This window comes from Scyliorhinus torazame, chromosome 17 (genome assembly GCF_047496885.1).
Source record: "Scyliorhinus torazame isolate Kashiwa2021f chromosome 17, sScyTor2.1, whole genome shotgun sequence".
Taxonomy (NCBI): Eukaryota; Metazoa; Chordata; class Chondrichthyes; order Carcharhiniformes; family Scyliorhinidae; genus Scyliorhinus; species Scyliorhinus torazame.
The window spans coordinates 95,997,802-96,018,171 of record NC_092723.1 but is presented as its reverse complement, the minus strand read 5'-3'; the positions used below and the strand labels follow the sequence as shown (position 1 = coordinate 96,018,171).

Here is a 20,370-nt window from a genome sequence, read left to right as displayed (position 1 = left end):
ACCCTAAAGATTTCCCAATCATCTCCCACTAATCTTTGCCACTTAGTATGCTTTTTTCCTTCAATTTGATACTCTCCCTTATTTCCTGAGATATCCACGGCTGATTTTCCCGCTTTTTGCCATCCTTCCTTTTTGTTGGTATAAACGTTTGCTGAGCACTGAAAAATTGCTTGGAAGGTTCTCCACTGTTCCACCATAAAGTCTTTGTTCCCAGTCTACCTTAGCCAGCTTTTCTCGAATCCCATTGTAATCTCCTTTGTTTAATTACAAAACACTAGTGTTTGATTTTTCCTTCTCACCCTCCATCTGTATTGTAAATTCCACCAGATTGTGATTGCTCCTTCCGAGGATCCCTAACTATGAGATCATTAATCAATCCTGTCTCATTACACAGGACCAGATCTAGGATTGCTTGTTCCCTCGTAGGTTCCATTACATACTGTTCTAGAAAGCTATCGCGGATGCATTCTGTAAACTCATCAAGGCTGCCTTGACCGACCTGGTTAAACCAATCGACCTGTAGATTAAAATCCCCCATGATAACTGCTGTACCATTTCTACATGCATCAGTGACTTTTTTACCTCACTATTCCGGATTTCCACCCAAATGGATTCAACCTTATGCTCCATAGCACCGATGTTATCCCTCACTACTGCCCTGATGTCATCCTTAAATAACAGAGCTACACCACCTCCCTTACCATCCACTCTGTCCTTCCGAATAGTTTGATACCCTTGGATATTTAACTCCCAGTCGTGATCATCTTTTAACCATGTTTCAGTAATGGCCACTAAATCAGTAATTCACGATGATTTGCGGCATCTTTTTGCGCCATAACTTATTCTGAATACTACGAGCATTCAGGTAAAGTACCCTGATGTTGGCTTTCATGCCTCCGTTTTGAATCTTAACACCTCTATCAGTAAACTCTCCCAAGTTATTTTTCCTTTGAACTTTTCTCCTAATTTTCCTTATCGTTGAACTCAAATCTTCATGTAATAACCTGCTGCTTCGCTTTCCATTTATGTTTTTACTTCCCGTTCTATTCCTTTTAGTATTAGTAATGTCCACTTTTCTCTTGGCCACTCCATTTGGGTTAGTATTCTCCGAAAAGCTCTGAGAAAAAGGTTTCTACCTCTCTCATCGAATGTTGGGAGGGCTATATAAATTGAAACATATCGCCACTGGGTTCTGTTCTAGGATTAAGCCCCCTCTAATTTCTAGTGCCTTAATCTGGAAGTCTCTTTTTTGCTTTTCCCACTCTAATTCCAACTTTCTCATTTCCATTTCTTTATGCTTCATCTCCATTTTTTTTTGTTGCTTAATCTCCCCTGCCAATTCGACTAGCTTGCCTTTTCGAAGCTTTTAAATAAACCAGAGACAAGCGTTGTCGCCATCTCAGATGGCCACCTACAAAGGACCATGGGAATTATGGTCAACCCAGGACTCAGACACACTCAGAGCTCGTGTATGTATTTGCAACCCAGATAGCTAGACGCGATCGAAACCCCCGCTCGTTTGCATTCTAATGGCCCATTTCCCCAGAGCAAAAGGACTGTACTCAGGTAACCGATGCAGATTCAGACTAACCGGTGCCACTCCCTTTGCTAAGAAAGCCCAAACAGCCAAAGTCAATGACCGCTCAGGCCACGCCAGCCATCAAGGCACCCGCCCCATTATTGGCCAAAAATCGAAGGCAGTGATCAAAGCCTGTCGAATTGTTGGTCCAAAGCTAAGGACCGCCCCAAAGAGTGCGAAATCCCAGAAGGATAAAAAGAGACAGTCATGTGTTCGGTCTCTCTTGGCCCCGACCTACGCCTTAAACCAAGTGTAGCATTACGACCAGAAGACAAGTTCAAGACCAACGATCGCTACCAGATGGATGAGCCCAGCAGAAACGAAGCCACTTCTACCCAGCCACGCAAGATCCGAACAAAGACCTTGTTCATCTGCAAAGAGCCGGTTGCCCTGAAGTTAAGTATAGGTTATTGTAGTTGTTAGGTGTAGTTTAACTTGTAATGTTTTGTGTTGTATGTCGAAGTAATCCTTGTGTGTAAATAAACTATCTTTGAACTTGAACTGACTAACTGGTTGTTTGGTCCTTGATTGATATCTGGTAAAGCCTTGTGGTGGTATTGTTTGATACCAGGCTGCTTGGGGCCAGCACACTTGGCTCGTGATAACTCAACTTGAGCAGATATGATGTATGATCAATGCCATACCTTCATTCTGAAAAGCAATATTATCATTAATAACTGCCATATCTAGTTAATTTGGCAACATTATTGGTGCCGATTGGTGGGATAGTATTCCACTCATTAAAAAAAGCAACATTATTGGTGACTCCGGTGCCAATTGGCAACAGCATCCACCTGAAGAAATCCCATAGTAGCTTCTAGAGCCACCCTGTTATATCACGACAAACCTGGTGTCTCTTTTTAATTTATACTGTAACCCAAATTTCACCATCTATCGTTCCAAAGATCCTGGACCCGAGGTCCCAAATTATGTTACGACACCTTAAGCACGTGCGGGAACAATCCCAGCCCCTGGTCGGAGAGTCTCAACACAGGTGAATTAACCAATAATTCTTATAAAAATACCCAAAGGTTTTGCCCCTTGGCTGCCCAATAATGTCACCAAGTTTGTAAGTTTAAACACAATTCGTTTATTTAGAACAAGAACTATAATAAACTATGCAGCAAATACAATTAGAACTCTTACAAGATATAGCTCTTCCGTATATCAGTATAAATGCTGAGGTGCAAGCTTGTGCAAATGGTAGTGCTAGTGCCACCAGACATATGCTCTCCTTTTTCAAGAATGGCATCTCACCTGTCACCCCCCCCCCCCCCCCCCCCCCAAACCACAACTGTTTATTTCAAGGGGGATGAATAGAGAAGTACCTTACTGGAGCTATAACAGCCTTCGGCTTACAGGATTTTTATGTGATTCTTAGAATGTTGAGAATTTTGTTACAATTTTTCTGAAGTGGCAATGTTGGTGCAGGGAACAGAAAGGCAGGAGACATCGCGTTCCACGATGAGCGTCTATGGAAGAACTCTTGCAGCTTAGAAGAAAAGTACACCTTGCTCTGTCATCTTATTTGTGTGTTTTGGTTTGGACTTTCTGGTTGATAAAGTTGTGAAGTATGCAGCAAATAATCTTCCAAGCTCACTTAACGTTATATTGCAGAATGCTTTCAAACCTAGTTGAGCAGCTACCACTACTTAAGTATATCTATCATCTGCACTATAAGGGTTTCTGATGAAGGTATGGCATTGATCATACATCATGCTGCTCAAGTTGAGTTATCATGAGCTGGCTCCAAGCAGCCAGTTTCTGACCTAAAAAAAGGGTAATGGAGTACTGGCACAGAACTAGGGCACTATGGCAGCATGGATTAAAAAAGGAAAATCTTCCTTGATCAACATTACTGACTTTTCAAAAGGATTTTATTAATGTGATCAGGAAGAGCCAGAATTGTTTTATGAAAGGAAAATTATGTTTAAATAACTTGAGTTTTTTTGAGGTGACAAGCAAGGTTGGTAGTGGGGAAGCTGCAGATGCTGTGTGCTTGTATTTCCAAAAGCTATTTGATAAAGTGCCACATCAGTTATACAAGAGAATCTGGTGATGGGGTAACATATTAGCATGAACAAAGGATTGGTTCCCTAACAGGAAGCAGCAAGCAGGGATGAATGAGTCATTTTCAGATTGGTAAATGTTAATTAGGAGAGTGCCTATGTTAATTAGGAGAGTGGCTTCACTATTTGCAATCAACATCGCTGATTTGGATGAAAGGGTCAAATGTATGGTCGCTAGATTTGCCAATGGCACTAAGATAGTTAGGAAAGTAAGCTGTCAAGAGAAGTTAAGTCTGCAAAAGGATAAAGAAAGGTTAAATGAGGGGGCAAAAATCTGAACTGGTCCACCTCAGTGAAAAGCAGTATACTATCTAAATGGAGGGAGATTGGGTTCACCAACTCAATTCTGGGATGACAGCCTTTCCGATCAGGGCTGTTTAGCACAGGGCTAAATTGCTGGCTTTGAAAGCAGACCAAGGCAGGCCAGCAGCATGGTTCAATTCCCGTATCAGCCTCCCCGAACAGGCGTCGGAATGTGGTGACGAGGGGCTTTTCACAGTAACTTCATTTGAAGCCTACTTGTGACAATAAGCAATTTTCATTTCATTTCATTTTCATGAAGAAAGGTTGAACAGGTTTGGCGTATAGCCATTGGGTTTAAAACTGAATGGCGATATTATTGAAACATAAGATTCTGATGAAACGTGAGTAGATGCTAGAGGTGCATTTCCACTTGTGGGGAAGACTAAAACTAGTGACATAATTTAAGAATAAATGACCTTTAAGATGAAGAGTTTTTTCAAGAGGGTTTTTGGTATGTAGAAATTTTCCCAGAGAGCACTGGAGGCTGGGTGATTGAATTTATTCAAGGCAGTTAGATAAATATCTGACAAAGGAGTTGAGGGTTATAGGGGACAGGCAGGAAAATGGAATTGAGACCACAACCAGATCAGTCATGATCTTACTAAATGGCAGAGCAAGCTCAAAAAGCCAAATGGCTTCCTCCTCATCCTAAGGAACCCCACGATAGGCTAATGAATAATGCTGGGTAATATGAAAACAGCGGCAAGTTTCAGATTGCTTTCCATCTTGAAGTCAGCTAGCAGTCCAAAGAGTGCGACTACAGGGCCATTATTCAGAGTGGCTGAAGGTGGGATGTGGTGTTCCACAAGGATCAGTGATGGGGCCATTGCGATTTACAATTCACATCAACAATTTGAACTGTGGAATTGTGATAACAAATTGTTATGCTTTATTGGTTGTACTTTTGCAGTAATATTAACCGTAGGTTAAAATGTTTACAGACAGTATGTTTGTTAGAGCTGTGATTAAAAGTGAGGTAATCAGTGATTTTGCAGGGGAAGAGTTCTGCTGATAAACATTAAAAGCCATTTTACCTGTTTGCAGATAGAGAACTAATGTAGGTTATAGCCTGGCTAAACAAATAAAGACACATCTCATAACAAGGGACAAAATAATACTGTGCACTTTCAGTGCACCTGGTGTAGCTAATGGGAGGGGCTGGTCTGCCTGGGGGGGAAAAAGTGTCGTCCAGGACTCTTCCAGAAGGTCCTAAAACTCTATTAACTGACTGCACAAAGATAAGTAAAACCTGTTTTTTTAACTTTATACATTGGAATGTAGAGGCAGGTTTCAGGAAGCAAGTTAAGATGTTGCACCTGTTTACTGTAAAGCTATTTCTTTGTTGCTAATGTGCTTAATTCTGTTTTAAAATTAAAGTTAATTTTAACATACAAGGTATCGACTAGTCACTCCTGTAGCGCAATAACATTTCCTTAGTTTTACCAAATGCAAATAGTTGGGTTGTAGTCCGGGATCTTTAACCAAAACTGGGGTTCTGGGCCAGACCCATAACAGAATCAAGAGCACAATTTCTAATTTTGTTGACAACACCAAATTGGGGGATAAAGATAACTAGCAAATGAACTTGGTCACAAATAAATGAAGTAGTACAGGTGAGAATTTCAGGTGTCCGCTCCAAATGCTTAAAATTCCTGTACATGTTTTCTTCAAGTTGGAATCATTTCCCTGAGCATTCGAATGGACACGTTTTGCATTTCTTGACCCATCTATTAAACATAGCTTTCAGCTCCATAAGCACAAAAACACGGTTCATTACCTCAACTTACTTTAATTTGCCTTTATCCACGATAAATGTTACCTTATTTAGAATCATTCAGTCCATCGAGTCTGCACCAACACATTGCATTCCATTTACATTTACTGTTTTGGATTTTAGCAACCTTTGGCTAATCTAGTATATGGCCAAATCAGGTGGCTCCCTTTGGATTTGGCTCTTCCACACTAATCTCCTTGGACCTTTTTGATGATTTAATCTTTAGGTTTCGTTCTATTTACCATTCCTTAGGAACAGCATCGCCTCTTCCAAATTAGGTGTCCACATCAAGAGTTTGTACTGCTGCAAAGCCCTTGAGAATACAATTCTTTCAGCAGTGTTACCCAAAGATGCCTTACGATGGTTCCCAATAGAATTCATCTAGGTTACTTGTTGGTGACTATCAGTCTTAACTACGTCAGTCTTAATGTTTGCGGATCCCTTTCAATTTCAAAAGTAGGTTACAAGAATCATCTCGTCAACTAGTGTGACTAACCAGAAGTAATTCCAAGAATTCCTTCTCTGATTTTGAAAACTTTAAGACCTTCTCTTCGACTATGACTCTGGTTCCCAGTCCTACGCTGGTCTTACCTGGTTACACGAAAATTGTAACAGAGCCTGAGTTTACCAGAGACCAGGATTTGAACTTGGAATCTTTCCTGTTCTATATACCTCAGCTACCCACTGCCATAATCAAATGAACCATTTAGAAATTATAAACAAGTACTCAATGCAGAGGCATGGCTGGACATCCACCAGGGGAAGAGAACTAGAGAAGAAAGATATGTTAAATTGATTACTAGATCAATACTTTTCCAAAAAATATGGAAACTTGTTGATGTGTGCACCTGCAGCGGAGAAAAATGTTCAGTAAGGTGAAAGTGGGATGGAAAGGAGAGTATGCAGCGAAGTATTATTGAATGAGAAAACTAGAGCGGTGCAAGGCTGAAAATTCAAAACCCAAGCAGGATGGAATGAAATAATTTGACATCAGTTGAATAAACAAGTGGATGGACAAATTTCAGCAAATTTAAAGTTCTTTTTTTTTAAAAACGTGGGGAGCAAAAGATGTATTTCATGCTAATTAAGGTGAAAAATGAAAGCACTAGAGAATAAAATATATTGTGGCTGTAATTTTGACAAAGGGTCATCTGGACTCGAAACGTTAGCTCTTTTCTCTCCTTCCAGATGCTGCCAGACCTGCTGAGATTTTCCAGCATTTTCTTTTTGGTTTCAGATTCCAGCATCTGCAGTAATTTGCTTTTATAAAATATATTGTGGGTCTTTTTGCACATACCACCAATGTTCAGTATTCCAGGGGCTGTTTAGCACAGGGCTAAATCGCTGGCCTTGAAAGCAGACCAAGGCAGGCCAGCAGCACGGTTCAATTCCCGTAACAGCCTCCCCGAACAGGCGCGGAATGTGGCGACTAGGGGCTTTTCACAGTAACTTCATTTGAAGCCTACTTGTGACAATAAGCGATTTTCATTTCATTTCATAATCAAATATAGTTATAATATGGAATAAGCTGAAATTAAAGATTCCGCGCTTTGACACATGCCAAGCTGCACTGGTGTGACACTTCCCGCAGCAAATTCGATAATCTGAAGGACAAATCTTAGTATAATGCAGTTTGTCATCCGACTAACTTCCAAAAACATGAATTCAAAGGGAAGTCACAGCCAAAACTTTATTTCTGAATTTAGGCAAGTGGCACAAGAGCTTTATGCCATTAACACGCCTTGTAAACAGTGGCCCCGAGTAAACCTGCTGTATTTACAACTGGTGCTGAAACAAACTCCTGGCAAATCTGAAATGAAAGGTTGTCAATTTTTGCTCTGCGAAGATTCGGATTATCTGTCATGAAACAGTTTCATTAAGAGGACTGGAAAAATTGAACCAAAAAGCGACAGAAGAGAATTGATGCACTTTATATATCAGAACCAAATCTTGAAAACAAGTACGCACAACAAAACGAGGATTAAATTATTTGCTTTGCACCCTGAAACAATTTAAAAAGCAATGCCCACAGTATTCCAGTAAGCATTCTTCAAGTAATGACCAACATTTACAGACAATTCCCCAAATATTTCTCTAACTTTGTAAGATTGAAAGAAAATGTGATTGTAATAATTTCTCTTTATTAAAGAAAACACTTTCATTAAGGGATTGTAGATTTTAAAATTATACAATGTTTTTTCTTCATGGTCTGATTTTGTAAAATTAAATTGGAATGTTTTTATTGATGGGTACAAAGGTCAAGTTGTTGGAAAGAAACTCATTTCAGCCTACTTGTAATTCTTGAAAAATAAAAACAAATTGCATGTAGGTTTTATTGATGTTTAATCGACAGTCCTATAAGAGCTGGTCTCTCTTAATTTACTCCCACTAACCAAATCAATTCTATCTTGTAACTTGTTTAGCATAAATCCTAAAACAAAACCTAATTTATAGAAAAGGTCAATTAACAGAAGCTTAAAAAAATACACCAGTTGGTAACGTGTTAAAACTGATATGCGCGACAATAAGACTTGCTAAAATAATCAGTAAAACCTGGGAAGGAAACCCCAATTGTTTCTGAAGTTGCTACACAGTACACGAGAATTGGTAACAGAAATTCTGTGGCTGTTGCCCCTGATTTTGTGCCTGCAACAATTAAACATTTCGTAAGCAGTAGAAATCAAATGTTTTGTTGGATTAGTTGAAACTCTCCATTCGTACATTTCCATAAATCCATTTTAAAATCACATTTCCTGCCATTTGCCATAGGTACAAGTAGAGGATTATGCACTGCTAGCAGACCCATTGCAAGCTGCATTTTGCTGTGGATTACACAGGGCCATGCTCCTGATTGGATAGCTTTTGATTTTATATGGGTGTAGGCAGAAGTACAGCTTCTTCCTTAATAAAAGGATTCCAAATAAAAAAAACTGTCAATGAACCATGAGGGCATTTCAAAACGTAGCTTTGAACCAGGCTAGATTTAAATATGTCACATGGTGTGAAGTCCAATTGATAAGTTTCCCAAATTTAGCTGATCCCAACTTGTGTGCACTGAGAACCTGACGAACATTACATTTTTCATCACAATGCTCACCAGAAACAACTTCAAAGCAGTGAAAACTGGTGGTGTAAAAGGAGACTCTGGTGATACCTATTGATCCCAACCAAAATTCTTTTGAGTTTGCGGCTTCAAATTATAATTGTTTTATATGTGCAAGTCATTTTCCCCTCAAGACTATTTAATTTTTCGTTACAAATTACAGCTCAAAGCAAGTTCACGATCTATTTAACTTCAACTTCACTAGAGCCTTTACTGCAACATAATTGGCAGACTCAGACAAATGCCCAGAACCACGACATGCCAATTAATTCCAGACTGAAAAAGTTAGTTTCATAAAAAAAAATAAGTGGTGAAAATTCACAGGATCTTCCATCTGCTGTAACTTTAACGGAAGAGTCCAAGAAACCCTGAGAAACAGCCTAAATGTTTCCTTTCTCCTGCTGAAGTTGCATCAAACAAATGGAAGAACTGCCACTGAAATTAACCCCCTATGTAGCTAGGTCCCCAGTTACAAAGACCACAGATCCCATGATGCAGACATGAATTTATTCTGTTGTTAGAGAGTAGAGACCAAACTGCTGAATCACTAGACAGGTACTGTACTTGGGAAAGCTTAAGTTGCTTTCTTCCATGCTATTTCAAAAGATAACCTTTATTTAAAAAAACATGTGCACTCACTTAAATTTTAATATTTATAAATAAACTGTATTAGAAGAAAAGTTGTAACACTACTGGAAAACAAGTGTATATCTACAGCTACAAAAGTCTAATATTTTCTCTGCCAAAATGAAGTTTTAAATGGCAGAAATCATAGATAAACATGGGAAAATTCAAAGCCGGCCGTAAAGAATGTTTTCAGATTTACAGTTTTACATTAACTATTTTGGTTCAGTCAATAATTCAGATTTCACCAGCCTCCCTTTCTTCTGGACTTGCTGTATTTAATTCTGACTTTCCATTTGTACTCTCATGTTTTCTTTCTGAAGAACTCTTCTCCTTTCGATCCTTATCTCTTGATTTTTCCCTAGGAGATCGATCCCTTGAAGACCTTTAAAAACAACACTGTTATTTAATACAAACCTCCAGCAATTCAGCTTCCACAACGACCCGCAAGGCAAAACCTCCAACAGGTGTGGTATACAGCTACATAGGAAGATGCCAGATTGAAATCTGACCCAAATTAGCATCAGTCTTATTGCTTCTGGGCTAAGAGATTAAGAGTTACCCGGGATTCCTGTGTTGACCATTATTGAGGCAACATTGCTGAAAGTGCATGTTCATTAACTTATCTGGTTTGGCTTTGATGCTTTCCTCACTCATCTTCAGATGGTTGAACAGTCTGCTAAGATTCATCAACTTAAGTTTACACCTCAGGAAAGAAAGGTTAGAAGAGATAGAATATATTGGAACGGTTCAGGCAAAGACACCAAAATTAAAATAGATGAATAGGGTAAAATAGGCTTGACAGAGGGAATGTTCAAGATTTCTTTAAAGTAAAAATTGTGTTTTTATTTGTTTGAACTCCATGCAGAATATCATAAAGCTACTCTCCACATTGATATAATTATCTGTTATACATTAAAAACAGCGAGTGGTCCTGGGTTTAAGGTACTGCAGCAGTAAGTGTGCCTGCACTGTTAATCCAACATTAAAAATTGAAAGCAACCTTGAGAAATGCCAAGAAAGATTTGACCACTCCAATGCACTTCAAAAATCTGGAAACCCTACCCACTGTCACCACAAAATATACAAAAAAATATGTTGTGAGACATTGCAAAGCATCAAATAACTGAATTGCTCCCTCAGCCTGCTAAGTGCTATTTCTTGTTTGAACTTCTTAGGACCTGACAATGTGACATATTGATCCTTTGTGTAGTGCAATTATTGATGAGGCCCTACAGAATAATGAATACCTGAGACTGATCACAGAGTAGTAGTAAGTGTTAAAACCTGCACGAGGGGCAGTGGTTATAGCTTGAAATCACTCCCAAGTTTCCGCCTCCCTCTTCCTCCTCACTCCGTCTCTCCTGTACCCAGATCTTCCCCTTTTGTTCCTCTCCAATCACATTTGTCTACTTCTGTATATATTACCTATTTTCTGTATCCTCCTTCTGTTCCTGCGTCCTTTCCCTTCCTCTGTTCCATTTTCTTTTCTCCCAACACCTCCTCTTTCATTATCTTTCCCTTACCTCCGACACTCCCACTTCTCATTCCCTTTGCCATCTTATACTCGCCAACATTAAGGGCATTTAAAAGTTTATTGGATAAACATATGGATGATAATGGTATAGTGTAGGTTAGATGGCTTTTGTTTCGGTGCAACATCGTGGGCCGAAGGGCCTGTACTGCGCTGTATTGTTCTATGTTCTATGTTTTTCCCCTTCCTTGCGTGGCTCTTTGCCACTTTCCTCCATTTGCCTCCATCTCCATTCATTCCCCCATATCAACTCCCTTACCTCTCCATTCCTTGCCCTGAAACAAAAAAATGGCCTTTTCCACCTGTGTGGAAGGATAGTGTTAAATTCCAACTATGGCACATGAGCATGACTATGTCCTGAGTATCTTCTAAGGACACCAGTGCAACACATGGGAAGAACTGTAAATCTACATCTTATAACAGAAGTTACCTTCCAATGGAATGTAAACATCAAAGCACATTGTGGACCAAAGGCAACTTGCATTAAGAGTTGGATAAATGAAGCAAAGATGAGTTAAGTCACTCTAATCACTTTATAAAAACATTTGCTTGCTTTAAGTATTACTAGGCTTGTCCCTTTTTAAAAAATTGTCAAATTATAATAATGCATTCAAGCATTTTTGCACAAGCATAAACAAGTCTGCCATTTTGAAAGGGTTAATTTTGTGCGGAAATAATGTTTAAAGACTTAAGGAAAATACAGCTAATCACAAAACATTTCTCGATCACAACAACCTTTTCAATTAAAAATGACTTGTGCTTGTGGTGATAAAACTTTACCCATAATACTGCAGTTACATATCTTGTAGGTAATGTTGAAAAAAGACACTCAAATATGTATGACAATACATCAAAACCATCACTGTAATCTTTTCCCGCTCAGGGGAAAGGAAGTTGATTTTGAAAGACTGCTTTACAATTCTAGGAGAATGGATAGTGTAGTAGAACAGCTGAAGCACTGCAAGAGTTACAAATTTCCAAGTGGAAAATACAATGCATCGTACATCATTAAAGATGATCAAACGGTCAGTCTTTCTATTACTTAGATCAGATAAACAATTTTGCCAACATTTTACAGACACAACCAGTTCAGGATCACTGTATACAGACTCCTCTTAATGTTCATATCCGCAATAGAAATCAATTTGAATGAACCTGTACCCGTCTGCGCAGGTCACACTCAGCCATAAAAAATGTGATAACCACTGCAGCCTCAACAGTAGAATTACTAAATTACTATCATACTGATTTATAATATTCCAGAAATTTAGTTTAATTCAAAAATGTCACCAGTCTTACTTATGCTTTGAACTCCGTTCCCTGCTTTTGTCTCTTGAACTCCGACAATGTCCTCTGCTGCGGCTGTGTGAACGGGACCTGTGTCTTCGGCGCCTGTCTCGATCTCTGGACCTGGATCTTGATTTACGCCGCTCATGACTGGGGGAACCTGAGCGTTTTCGCCTGTGATCGTGTGATCTTGATCTGTAAACATTTTTTCCATATTAGTATTAGGTAGGTAGTACATAGTTCTAGGTAGTAGTAGGATGGAGAGATACATCCAGCAACAGTTGAAGGCATATTAATAGTTGTTGCCCAGAGGGATTTAGGTATCCTTGTACAAGAAACATAGAAAATTAACATGCAGGTTCAGCAAGCAATTAGGAAGGCTGTATAGTGGCTTTTATTGCAAGGAGTACAACAATAAGGAGATCTTGCTACTATTGTACAGGATTTTGATGAGATCACACCTGGAGAATTGTGCACAATTCTGGCCTCATTATACAAGAAAAAATACTTCCTTGGAAGGGCAACAGATTCATTACATTGATTGCTGGTCGAGGAGGTTGTTTTATGAGAGGCTGCAGAGAATTGGCCTGTAATCTCTCGGGTACACAGGCATGAGAGGTGATTCATTTCAGCGTACAAGATTCTGAAAGAACACCGAGTGTCTGGAGAGTCTAGAATTAGGAGACCATTTCAGACAGAGAGGAGGGGAGATTTCTTCACCCAGTTGAGTATTTTTTTAATGCTTTATATTCCAGAGGACTGTGGTCATAGAGGATATTCAAAACAGACATTGATACACTTCTGAATTCAAAAGAAATCAAGGAATGTAGGGATCAGGTGGAAAAGCGAGGTCAAGTTACTGAATAGCAGAACAGGCTCGGCAGGCCACTCCTACTCCTGCTCCTATATCCTCTGCTAAAAAAGCTCAAGTGGAACAACATCACACCTGAAACTGGCAGGGTGTATACTTGAGTCTCTGAGCATAAGTCTGCACCCAGACTTCATTGCTGTCACCTGAAAGAGTTTAATGATTTCTTAGACAAACAAATATTAGGTGCGCCAGCTATACGGTTTGAAAGACTTTAATGATTCAAAGTTCAGTGTCATGGTGCAATAACTAGTAAATCTGGTTTCTCTACTTTCGATTTCCTTGTGTTGCCACGTTTTGGCTTTCATTTGATTAAGTACTATTAGTCTAGTTTTGTGAATAAAAGCAAATGCCTTGCGAAAAAACACACTAAATACCCCCCTCGAGTAATAAAAACAAAGTAAACAGCAGATTATTGCAACACATTTTCTGATGTAAAAAAAAAAATTAAGTAGTACTCAAACTGAGGCCTAACCAGTGTTTTAGAAGATTTAGCATAACTGTGTTACTTTTATATCTGTGCCTCTATCTAGAATGCTTTTTAAACAGGCTTCTCAACTTGTCCTGTCACTTTCAAAGTCTGTGTGCACCCCCAGGTTCTTCTGCTAATGTGGTACCACTGCTTAAGAAAGGTAGCAGGGATAATTCAGGAAACTATAGGCTGGTGAGCCTTACGCCTGTAGTAGGTAAATTATTGGAGAGAATTCTCAGGGACAGGATTTATACCATACCCATTTGGAAACAAATGGACTCATTAGCGATAGACAGCGTAGTTTTGTGAAGGGGACGTCGTGCCTCACTAACTTAATCAGGTTTTTTGAGCTGACAAAGATGATTGATGAGGGGAGGGCAGTGGATGTTGTTTACATGAACTTCAGAAAAGCCTTTGACAAGGTGCCTCATGGCAGACTGGTACAAAAGGTCAAGTCACATGGGATCAGAGGTGAGGTGGCAAGATGGATACAGAACTGGCTCGGTCACAGAAAGCAGAGGGTAGCAGTAGAAGGAATGGAAGGTTGTGACTAATGGTGTTCCACAGGGATCTGTGCTGGGGCCTCTGTTGTTTGTAGTATACATAAAAGATTTGGAGGAAAATAAAGCTGGTCTGATTAGTAAGTTCGCGGATGACACCAAGGTTGGTGGAGTGGCAGATCATAGAATTTACATTGCAGAAGGAGACGATTCAGCCCATTGAGTTTGCAACGGCCCTTAGAAAGAGCATCTCTCCTCCGTAATTTCGCGCCTAAAGAACATAGAACATACAGTGCAGAAAGAGGCCATTTGGTTCGACCCACTTAAGCCCACCCCTCCACCCTATCCCCGTAACCCCACCTAACCTTTGTGGACACCAAGGGCAATTTAACATGGCAAATCCACCTAACCTGCACATCTTTGGACTGTGGGAGGAAACTGGAGCACTCGGTGGAAACCCATGCAGACATGGGGAGAACGTGCAGCATCTGCACAGACAGTGGCCAAAGCCGAAAATCGAACCTGGGACCCTGGAGCTGTGAAGCAACAGTGCTAACCACTGTGCTGCAGTGCCACCCAAGATAGTGTTGAAGATTGTTCGGGGATCTGATTAGGGTGGCAGGGTAACACAACGGTTAGCGCTGTTGCTTCACAGCGCCAGAGTCCCAGGTTCGATTCCCGGTTTGGATAACTGTCTGTGTGGAGTCTGCACATTCTCCCTGTGTCTGCGTGGGTTTCCTCCAGGTGCTCCGGTTTCCTCCCACAAATCCCGAAAGACGTGCTGTCAGGTAAGTTGGACAGTCTGAATTCTCCCCTCAATGTACCCGAACAGGCGCCAGAATGTGCGACTAGGAGCTTTTCATAATAACATCATTGCAGTGTTAATATAAGCCTAGATGTGACAATAAAGAGTATTACTATATTATAGTAAGTTCGCAGATGACAACAAGGTTGGTGGCGTGGCAGATAGTGTTGAGGATTGTCAGAAGATACAGCAGGACGTAGATAGGTTGGAGACTTGGGTAGAGAAATGGCAAATGGAGTTTAATCCGGACATGTATGTGCATTTTGGTAGGTCTAACATAGAGGGGAAATATACCGTAAATGGCAAAACTCGTGGGAATATAGAAAATAAGAGAGATCTGGGCATGCATGTCCACAGATCTTTGAAGGTGGCAACACAAGTGGACAAGGTAGTCAAGAAAGCAGATGGAATGGGTAGGGCATTGGATAGGGCATAGAGTGTAAAAACTGGCAAGTCATGCTACAGTTGTGTAGAAACCTGGTACGGCCGCACTTGGAATATTGCGCACAATTCTGGTCGCCACACTACCAGAAGGATGTGGAGGCTTTGGAGAGTGTGTAGAGGAGGTTTACCAGGATGTTGACTGGTCTGGAGGTTGTTAGCTATGTGGAGAGGCTGAGTAGACTCGGACTGTTTTCATTAGAAAGACGGAGGTAGAGGTCTACAAAATTATGAGGGACATGGATAGAGTGGATGGGCAGGCGCTCTTTCCCAGGGTGGAGGGGTCAGTCACCAGGGGGCATAGGTTTAAGGTCGGTGGGGCAAAGTTTAGAGGAGATGTGCAAGACAGGTTTTTTTTTTTTTTTTTTACACAGAGGGTGGTGAGTGCCTGGACACGTTGCCAGGGGCGGTTGTGGAAGCAGATACATTAACGGCGTTCAAAGGCATCATGACAAACACATGGATAGGATGGGTATAGAGGGATACGGCACAAGTAAGTGCTGAGGGTTTTGACAAAGGTTGGTATCATGGCCGATGCGGGCTTGGAGGGCCGAAGGACCTGTTACTGTGCCGTATTGTTCTTTGTCCTGCATCCCGACCATGTTACTTTTCCTTGTATTAAGTAACTCAATGTTCACATTAATTATTAAATGACTAGTTTACCTTACCTTAAAATGAGTGACATTTTATTAGTCATAGAGGTTTACAGCATGAAAACAGGCCCTTCTGCCCAACTTGTCCATGCCGCAGGTTTATGTGAAATAGTAATACAAGGTACACTGACATATTAGTATTGGGGGTAACCCAGCCACCTGGGAGGACACTGGAAAAATTGTGGAATTGGTTAAAACCTAGAATTGGTATCCTCGGATCTGACGGCATTAGGGATAGAGGTCTCTGGCTCTAGAATCAAGGAGTACTCAGAAGATTAAGAGGTGTTATTTTAATCTAGGAGCAAAGAGTGTCCTGACATGCAGTGAAACTTGAGAGGACTTTGGGAGTATTGGGCATGAGAAAACAGCCTTGCAGTATTGAGAGTTGCAACCTTGTTATGCATGGAGCAGCAAGGAGGAATAGATGTATGGAATAGTCTCAAGAAGCATCAGAGCCAAACTGCTGGCAGCAAATGTGGAACCATCCAAGTCCCTACCCTCCCTGTTACTGGGTGACAGGATCTTCCCCCAGTCTACATTCTCTCATTATGCTACCCTTCTTAAAGTTAATAGATGCAATATCATTGAGAGCGGAGGGGGGGGGACACAATTTTTGCAGTGTACGTTACGCACAATTAATAGGTTTCCATAAACAATCAAAAATGATAATTTATACAATTTCCTAATTATGTATAAAGTCTCAAAATATTTTGATATTTTACGGAAGTCAATTTGTGTGCTAATTATCATAAAAGTAAGCCAAAAGAGCAGTGGGCAGTGCTCACAATTATTACCTTTCACAAACATTGTCAGTGAGGAAATCATAATGGAAAAGCAACGTTAATATATTTGTATAAATTCATCACTTGTCCGAAACAAAAATGGTGAAAATTCAATTTCCAGTTTCTTCCAATGTCTTTTGGGGGCAAAAAAAGCAAAGCAACTCAAATTCTCATAGAACCCTTCTCGATGTGTAGATCACATGTTCAAAAATTCTGCAAAACACACTAAGAATAGACGTGATTTCTGAGCGATATAACCAGAACCTGAATGAGCAGATTCTTTCCGGAGGTGGAGGACAAGTGTGAACGGTGCCAGGGAGGCCCGGCCAACCACACCCACATATTCTGGGCATGCCCCAGGCTTGTCGGGTTTTGGACAACCTTGAGGCGATGTCCAAGGTTGTGGGGGTTGCGTGCCCATCAGTGGCAGTCTTCGGGGTATCGGACCAGCCAGAACTTCATATGGGGATGAGAGCCGAAGCCCTTGCATTTGCTTCCTTAATCGCATGCCGGAGAATCCTGTTCGGCTGGCAATCAGCAGCACCACCCACAGCTGCAGACTGGCTGGCAGACCTGGTGGAATTTCTCAATCTGGAGAAAATCAAGTACACCATCTGAGGGTCAGACGATGGCTTCGCCAAAGCATGGGGGCAATTCATCAGCCTGTTCCAAGACCTGTTTGAAGCCAATAACGGAAAGAAAGGGAAGATGAGCCTGCTTGGTCCTCACAATCTCACTTGTTTGTCATTCAATGGTGCATTTCTGCTCAGGACTTCAGCTGACGATTTAAGTTCTCCCGACATTCTTTGAAAAAAAATCAAGAGGGTTGTCCTCAAACTCGCTATGCTTAGTCTTCAAATGCCTTTTAAATTTTGAGGGTTTTAAACATTCATTTGCCAGTATTTCCCTGCATATAACACACATGGGCTTTGCCTCCTGATTTGCATTGGCACAATTAAAGACATACCCTCAAGAAATCATCTTTGTTCCCGATTTCAGTTTCTTCTTGATGGGTTGTTTAGCAAAGGCCCTGGAGCTCTGTATACAGCTCACACCAGCACTGCTTTGTCCTGCTGTGGACTCTCCTGATAAGGTCTCTCCAGCAGATTCAGTTGAGCGATTCGGGCCTGTTTGTTTGTCTGGCCCTCTCAACCTTATTACAAAATAATCCATCTTCAGTTCTTCACACAGTCCTATTGCTTGCTTGCTGACAGCTACAAATTGGAGGAATCTCTCCTCCGTAATTTCGCGCCTAAAGAACATACAGTGCAGAAAGAGGCCATTTGGCCCATCGAGTCCGCACCGACCCACTTCAGCCCTCACTTCCGCCCTATCCCCGTAACCCAATAACCCTCCCTAACCATTTTGGGCACTAAGGGCAATTTAGCATGGCCAATCCACCTAACCTGCACATCTTTGGACCGTGGGAGGAAACCGGAGCACGCGGAGGAAACCCACGCAGACACGGGGAGAATGTGCAGACTCCACACAGACAGTGACCCAGCAGGGAATCGAACCTGGCACCCTGGAGCTGTGAAACCACAGTGCTATCCACTATGCTAAGGCGCTGCCCAAATGTACAGGATGTGTGACGTCAGTGTATATGTCAGGCACATGACCTTCTCTCTGCAGCCGCTTCTGGCCGAAAGACTCCATTGTATTTAAAGACCGTTGCAGCTGGCATTCTTTTTTTTAAACTTTGAAACTTTATTTCCATAACCCGATTTTTCCAAGGTTATGACTTTTTACTACTGAAAATGAAAGCAATTTCAGTTGAACATGCCCATCAATACATTTACATACAAACTTATTCCCATTCCTTTAGAAATTTAAGCATGCATAGAAAAAAAATGAAATCTTGTTTTTACTTTACAAACTATGACTTCAGACGAAATGAAGTAACTTGTCAAACATACACAATGTCACAATATTTCTTGCAGGTCCCACTGCATTTCACCATCCAAATATTCAAGTCATCTCCTTCTCCATTCTCAACAAAACCACTTACTTCCTGGTTTTCAGAGACTGGTGACACATAGTGATGACTGTGTAGGTTTCTTCCAGTGTTGACATGTGTCAGCCGTATTGACTGGCCTCAGTTGATTGGTATTCCTCCCTGACAAGTCTGGCCTGGCTTACCTCTCACTGTCCAGTAGCTGTTACTCTCATCAGATGCATCCAACAGACTGCTGACCACTTCCCGATGCGTCACGGCATGGGAGTGCAAGCAGACGTTGTGCCGGCCGTCGAGTAGCTTGACCACGGCGCCGCAGGTCACACAAAGCCAACTGCACAGTGCGCAGAGAGCGACCACCATTAGCATTGCGCACCCATCTGGGCTCCCGTCAACCCCCCCACCCCACGCGTAAGTAGTGGCCAGTACATTGCCCATCCTCGCTCCGTCCCACCGAACGGCACAGCCAAACGGGGACAGAACGCAGCCGGCATTCTTAAAAGCCGGTCGTGGTCATTGCCACTTCTTCATGCAATCCTGCCGAGATCCCCCCTCCCCGCGCGCCACTTGATCGTGACCCTCTCGCGGGTCGCAACCTTGAGTTTGAAAAACCCTGGTCTCGATTGCTGATTCATCTGAGCCACAATTGACACTTTAAATAAATGTCTGAAGACTGCTGTGCAGAAAGGCAAAAGTAAAGGTTTAGTAGTCAGAAATTCTTCAAATATGCTAACCCCTTCAACACTTGCAAAAACTGAATAAGAAATCAGATTCCTTAATGCTATTTTATCGTGCATTAAACATACCTCTTGCGATCCTTGCTACGTGACCTGGATCTGCAAAACAATAAATTTAATAGTTCAATTATAGAACCTTTCTACATGATGCATATAGATTAATATTTTGCATTTCAACACAAACTGCATTTCAGGTTATGATTAACAGTCAAGATATACAAATAGCAATGGATCAAGTGAAGAGCATTTAAAAATGCTTCTCTTGTTCAGTTTCTATCACAACAGTCTTCATCAAACAGGATTATCAGGTCTAAATTTAGCGCTATATATTCAAATGAACTTACTTCCGTTTCATCCTTTCTTCTTTTTCCCTTTCTTCTCTCCTCTTTAAACGCTCTTGATTTCTTTTTTCTTGTTTCTCTGCAACAATTTTCTATAATTGCAAATGGAGAAAGAAATTAGATTTATTTTGGTGGCAATTACTAAAAATTATTTTAAAATAAATCTGTTTGACTGATAACGAATAAGGCACACTGAAAATTTCTCAAAACATCAACGTAAAAAATTTCTGCCCACGTTAGATACACTTGACTAAAATAGATACTTGGTTGGATATTGACAGAGAAAATAGCTTTATAAATGCAAGGACCAAAATTATACTACAGTTTAATTCTTTCTTGCACAAACAATCTCAAAATTACCTTCAGGTGATCTAATTTCTCGCGGATTTGAATGAACCCCAAGTGCAGTTTTCCCCCAAAGTGATCCGCAAGTCGGCGATCATTGTCATGAAGACCCAGGTATGCAGAACAAATTTCACAGACACGCAATTTCTGTTGCTGGAAGCTGGAAGCAGGCATTGAATTCCTATATTCATCCTGCGTA

General features: G+C 41.0%; 1 protein-coding gene across 2 annotated transcripts in view; it reads right to left on the bottom strand.

Annotated features, from left to right (window-relative positions):
* Nucleotides 1-7,401: 7,401 nt before the first annotated feature.
* luc7l (LUC7-like (S. cerevisiae)) overlaps nucleotides 7,402-20,370 on the bottom strand; it is a 96,822-nt gene continuing 83,853 nt past the window's right edge. For both annotated transcript variants that reach the window (XM_072480766.1, XM_072480767.1), the window contains 5 exons: nucleotides 20,187-20,363; nucleotides 19,830-19,918; nucleotides 19,555-19,584; nucleotides 12,286-12,468; nucleotides 7,402-9,837 (listed from right to left, as the gene is read on the bottom strand). In XM_072480766.1, coding sequence (XP_072336867.1) covers nucleotides 9,690-9,837; nucleotides 12,286-12,468; nucleotides 19,555-19,584; nucleotides 19,830-19,918; nucleotides 20,187-20,363 — 627 coding nt within the window. In that variant the 3' untranslated portion in view covers nucleotides 7,402-9,689. The remainder of the gene's footprint in view (nucleotides 9,838-12,285; nucleotides 12,469-19,554; nucleotides 19,585-19,829; nucleotides 19,919-20,186; nucleotides 20,364-20,370) is intronic.